The sequence below is a fragment of the Alosa alosa genome, chromosome 18 (genome assembly GCF_017589495.1).
Source record: "Alosa alosa isolate M-15738 ecotype Scorff River chromosome 18, AALO_Geno_1.1, whole genome shotgun sequence".
Lineage (NCBI taxonomy): Eukaryota > Metazoa > Chordata > Actinopteri > Clupeiformes > Clupeidae > Alosa > Alosa alosa.
The window spans coordinates 31,273,189-31,279,188 of record NC_063206.1 but is presented as its reverse complement, the minus strand read 5'-3'; the positions used below and the strand labels follow the sequence as shown (position 1 = coordinate 31,279,188).

Below are 6,000 nucleotides of genomic sequence, written 5' to 3'. Positions count from 1 at the left end.
ACAGTCTACGAACGCGCAACACTGCATCTCAGCGATTTAAAATGGCAGGGAAAATCATAGGGCGATCTCAAAAAACACCAGATAATCCATACAGCACTGCAGTACACAGAAAAACCATGAACATACTAGATGATGACACCCACCCCCTCCATTCTGAATTTGAGCTGCTTCCCCTAGGGTGGCGCACATGGCAAGGAAAAATATATACAAAAACTTTTTTATTCCAATTTCCATGGTCAACAAACAATGCAAAAGCTAGACAGAAGGGAGGTGTATCTAAGAACACCACAAATGGGCTGGAACTGGTGCTTTCTGCCTTGTATCTGATGTGTATGCTTGTGTGGGCTAGAGGGAGGGGTACATGTGATGTGCTGTGTCAATCCTTTGGATATATGTCTGTGTGTAATGGAATGAATGTGTCTACTCTATGTTTCCTTTGTGTTTTTTACTACTCTTACTAGTGAGACCAAAGATCATTTTCATGCAGGCATGACAATAAAGTATATTCTATTCTATTCTAAAACACAGTGAGTGGGAAAATGTGTATTTCTTTTGAAATCTACAAAGCACTGCATTTTGCTAAATAAGATATTATAGATTATTTTAGTTGGAAAATGAAGGAAAGGGCTCCAGTGGGACAAACGGTAATGTTATAAATCCTTGCCGCATACCATAGTTACAAATAAGTGCATGAAATCAATACTCAACCTCCCATAAAGGGGCAATGACCCAGATAGAACTGCAAACATGGATTGTAGTGTTCTTAACTTCAACTGGCATTGCTTAGGTTGAGAATCATCATGAACACCAGGCTGTTATTTCTTCTGTTGTTTTTCTTCTTATTCATCAAACAGACTGAGGTATTATTGCTGTGCCTAGTATATTTGCTTTTTGTAATATTCAAACAAAAACCTGTTTAAGGGTTATACTGATATAACATTTAAAATATGTATAAAATGTTTTGCTTGTCTGATCAGTTAAAAAAGAAACATGAAAAGAAGCAAGAAGGCAAGCATGGAAAAAAACACGGAAAACATAGAGTTGAAGGTAAGTTTTACCTTAAGTTCTTTAATTGCATCTGATGTGACTGTGATGTTTTTTATGTTGTTGAAAAGAGAACCTAAACTTTGCAAACCTGAAGAGTTATAAAAGTTGCTCTGTTAGCCAAACTGATATAAAATGTGTAATAAGCTAAACATACTAACATATTAGCAAAAGTAAAATATCAGGACATTTAATATCTTACATACAGAGTTTATGTGAATATATTTTAAACACATTGATAAAACAAAAAGAACATAAAGATTGTAGCAGAGTAAGGCGTATGTCAATTTATTATTTAAATATTATTCCGGCATTTGTATTATGTTCTGAGATCATTGAATATGGCCTAGGCTATAGAGAGCCCTTCTACTTCCGGTCCATGGGACCTATCTTTCGAAAAAATATGAACAGGAGTCAATGGAGAGATAACAATTATTTTTTGGTCCCGTTCGAATTGTGCCATGAATTTCACATATGATGTGTGTGAATTTAAAAGATAATTCTTTACGTCAAGAAAGTACTGTTGTTCAATAGACTTTAAAAGTTATGATAGTTTTGTGCAAATCCGCTCAGTCGACTACATCTCTCATCTCGATTAATGTACGTCACCAACATAATGAAACGACACGACTAGCTGTTATGCTAGTTGACGGTCGGTTACATCTTGCTGCCAGCTATGTCACTTAACAGTAGTTTATGTACAGTCTATTGTCACAACCGGTGCAACGTCATAGAATGCATTTGAACAGATTCACGCCCCTTTTTAGGGGAAGACAAGTTAGCATTATATCATTGGTTCCAATGGGAAAGACAGCTAGTAGTCACACATTACTTAATTGACAGGACATTCAATCCTTTTACTAACACAATGGTTATGAAGAAATATGTATATGTAACTGACTTATGTCGAACCTATGTACATTACCAACCTAATTTGTTTGTCTGATAAGGGATCAGATTCCAAAAATAATTCAGTAGAAATGCATGGATTCCAGTTGCTTCCAGTAGCAGCAATTGGAATCCATGCATTTCCACAGAATTATTTTTGGAATCTGATCCCTTATCATACCTGTTCATTCGCATCGTCACCGGTGACTAAATTTAAGATGGCGCGAACGGTAAACTTCCTGAAGGTACTGTCTAAGTGTATAAATCGTCTTGTAAATAAACTACCAGTGCTTTTTCAAAGTTCTCAATGTCTCGTTTTAAATGTCAGGGCCCTCAGAAGTCTACAAATGAAGTGTGGAGCTACAATGAGCATATTTGCATGGCTAGCCCAATGCCGAGGCACCCCCATTGAAAACCTGTTGGTAGCATCGGCTAATTAGCGCCAGATTTCGGAGTGCAGGGGACAAGCTGAGATGTGCTATGAGACAAAAGTTCACACTCGGTATCATGTTTCAACACACTTTAGGTCTATATCACACCAAACTTCTCCACACATCTGAAATACTCCCTGGTTCATCCCGCGACGCTGCGTTTCACATTCAGCGGAGCAGATCAGAAATTCAAGTCGCTGCTGGAGGCCAGCACGTTCGTTAAAGAGCATATCGCAAACCGGGCCTCCACCGCAGGGATATCCGAGCCGTCGGAGATTGTAGAAGGAGGCCCGGAGACGTCCTGATGTGGCTACAATATCGGTCTGTCAATCATCGACCGCCGTGGAGCTCACCTAATGTTCTGGTTCTGTGAGTCTTGGACGTTTGTCTGATTCACTAGGCTGAATCACTCTTGTCTTCCAAACATAAACAATAGTTTGTTGACTAGGGCTGGGACAACGTAATTGATTACGTCGACTCAAAAAATACGCATCGATTTGTCAGACCCAAAACGCGTGCTGCCAAATATTTTGAATTTTACACCTTCAGTGTTTCCCATACGTTGACTAATCTGTGGTGGGGCGCCACAAAACCGGCCTTTCCCTGCCCTGCCCGCTCTCTCTCATAACGAGCCCACTGCCCCTCCTCTGCATGTGCATTTAACACAAAATATTCACGATTGTTGAAGGATAGTTGTTGCCACATAGAAGCATTGCAAAGAACACGGCTGGCTTAATTGCTATTAAATCCGCTTAGCATCACGACCATGCTGTGCAAATTTGTTCAAAACTGCTGCAGTCAAGTTAACTCTGCTAAGGTCTTATCACAACATAGTACATTGAGGAGACTAAACTTAGTTAAGTTATGCAATCAAGCAGTATCTCAAAGCTAACGTTAGAATACTGTTTGGATGTTGAGTTTAGCATGCTTACTTACAGCTGCTTGTCAATTTCGTTTCTCAGGGCTCATTTTATTGACTCTGACACTGAATGTTTGCAAAATCCCGATGTAAATGGAAAAGTGTTTTCCAAGACTCAAAAGTGCTTGTTCCAAGGAGAAGTACAAACTGTTATTTGAACTAACTACGTTAGTTCTTGAATTTCCCCTGGGGATCAATAAAGTAGGCCTATCTATCTATCTATCTATCTATCTATCTATCTATCTACGTTATGAATTGCATCCATACATCAGCTGCGTTTTAACTGCGTTAGTGTTACAATTGCAAGGGAACGAACGTCTTAAAGTGACAGGCACTCAATTAGACCTATACATAACTGAACTTTATTGAATGCTACCTCTGACTAAGAATGCATTACTTTGCACTTGTATAGTATTTTATTTTGGAATTTTAAGAGCAATAAACATATATTGCAATGTTAAGGAATTCATGTTTTTTTCATTCAGATATATAAATCAACATGTATAAATTGCTATTAGTCAATTAATGGGGAGATAATCAATAATCGAATCGAAAACGAATCGGATTGAAAAAATGAATCGTTAGATTAATCGATGCATCGAAAAAATAATCGCTAGATTAATCGTTTAAAAAATTATTGTTTATCCCAGCCCTATTGTTGACTTTTTAGCTAGCATTATAAAGTCTCATGTAGATTATCTTTGTTAAGATGTTAAAATGTTCTCCTTTTTCCCTGTCCTTCATTTCTGATATGGACACTTATAACTATGGGACATGGATGCCTTTATGAGTGAACTATAGTGTTTAATGTTATACTGATTACAAAGATCTGTTATACCCAGTAGAATGTTTATTAGGTATATTTAAAGGTCCAGTATGTAGGAAATAATGGAAAATAAACTGTAACCATTCCAAAAATGATCACCATATGTTGTCAGAGAGTAAGGAAACACGATGAATTGAAGCAATGGCTTATTTGACAACATTACTCTACCCCGTAAAACCCATGAAAAAAAAGAGTTACGGGGCGGAATCTCTTGGAATTTTCGTTTATGTTTTGAACTATTAATTCTAGAATAGCGTATTAATAATGGGCTAGCGCGTCCTACTGTTTGGGTTGCCAAATTAGCAAAGGCCAACTGTCAACAGCTGTCAGTTGTAGTCATGAACGCCTACTAGAGGCAGGCACATTTCCAAAATTAAAACATGAAACAAATTAAGTGGACATCGGAGGAGCTTCCTGATATGGTGACGTTTTCGTCAAACGAAGAATATCAAGTCTGACGCAGAGCTGGCCATATTTCTCCACAACAGGTAGCCTAGGCTAAACTTCATCTGCATCGCTAACTTCAGCTAAATATGTTACGTTGGTTAGAGAGGTATTTTTTGTTTTCATGTTTCCGTAATGTGTAGCTGGGTCATGGTTGGAGAAACGTTAAAGCAGCTGCAGGTCAACTAACGTTAGCTAAGTCTTCATTACATCTGGCAACCCAGAAGAGTCTGGTAGTCTTGAGAACTGTGAAGTCTGTGTGCGTTATTCGCTGGCGCTACCCGAACTAGCTATGTACTCCGGTAAGAGAGTCGCTGCAACCTTTGGTTTCGTTCAACAGATTTATTGAAATCCAGTTCCAGCAGGTGAATAAAGTGCTTGTTGCTTGCAATGGTATGTGTTCTTTGTGTGTTTAAGTGGGGGTGTGTTTGTGTGAGTGTGTTTGGTTTCTGTAAATAAAGAAATACAGAATAAATAAATATAAATGGTACATAAAGAATATAACATACATAAATATACATATGTATGCACACAATATACAGACTAATGAGCACTAAACAATATTCACTCTGCAATATACATAATTGCCATGCAATAAATAATTGCTGTGCAAACAACCAAAATGCTGAACAGCAATAGGAATCAACAGAAACCAATGCAATAGAAATCTGGAGTTGCACCGTGTCTTTATAAACATTAGCCACTAGATGGCACTAGAGACCACGAATGGAGCATAACAGCCTTCAGATCCAATAGTCATGTGACCGACTAGTGGCGCGAATATCACGGTGAAATGTGCTTCCACAACTAAATTGGCAACACTATCGCGTGTTGCTATACTGCAACTGTAGGCTACTAAAGTAAAATACCGTCATGTTGACTACACAAATCAATATAAATCTAACACCAGTATGGAAAATAGTTGTACACTTACGTTTTCAATAACGCACACGGCAACACAACAGAACGTTTATATGGTTAACGTGCAACATTAAGAGCAGCTGTACTCGTGTTTGGCAACGAACTACAAAAGAAAAAGAGTATATGCGCATGTGCACAATACGTGAGTCCAAGGAGTGACGTAGGCTTATCTGTCCAGCAGGGAGTTTTCCAGAAGAACGTTCACCAGTGTTTTGATTTTGGCCTACAGAACGTTCGGTAACAATCCTACAAATCACTTCTTTAAATGAATGGCGGAATATTGGCCCTCTATGACATCACAGCTCTCTAACTGTCACTCTAGATTGCGAATACCTGACAGAGTTCTAAGCCATCTGACAGCTGCATAACTATGAAGCTGGGCTGGGCTTTGTTTGAAGTCAATCCATGTCAAACAAATCTTTGTAGAACCACAATAGACCATGTACATGACCTGTATACACATGGATTGGCTTGGATTAGCTTTAAAAAAAATGTGACATGACCTACACATGATTTGTGTAGGTCAT

General features: G+C 38.4%; 1 protein-coding gene across 1 annotated transcript in view; it reads left to right on the top strand.

Moving 5' to 3' along the window:
- The first annotated feature begins 750 nt into the window (after window positions 1-750).
- The window catches only part of LOC125311489 (hyaluronan-binding protein 2-like), a 106,130-nt gene continuing 100,880 nt past the window's right edge, over window positions 751-6,000 (top strand). Inside the window, exons 1-2 of the mRNA XM_048269592.1 lie at window positions 751-860; window positions 978-1,047. Of these exons, the coding sequence (XP_048125549.1) occupies window positions 801-860; window positions 978-1,047 (130 nt within the window). The 5' untranslated portion in view covers window positions 751-800. The remainder of the gene's footprint in view (window positions 861-977; window positions 1,048-6,000) is intronic.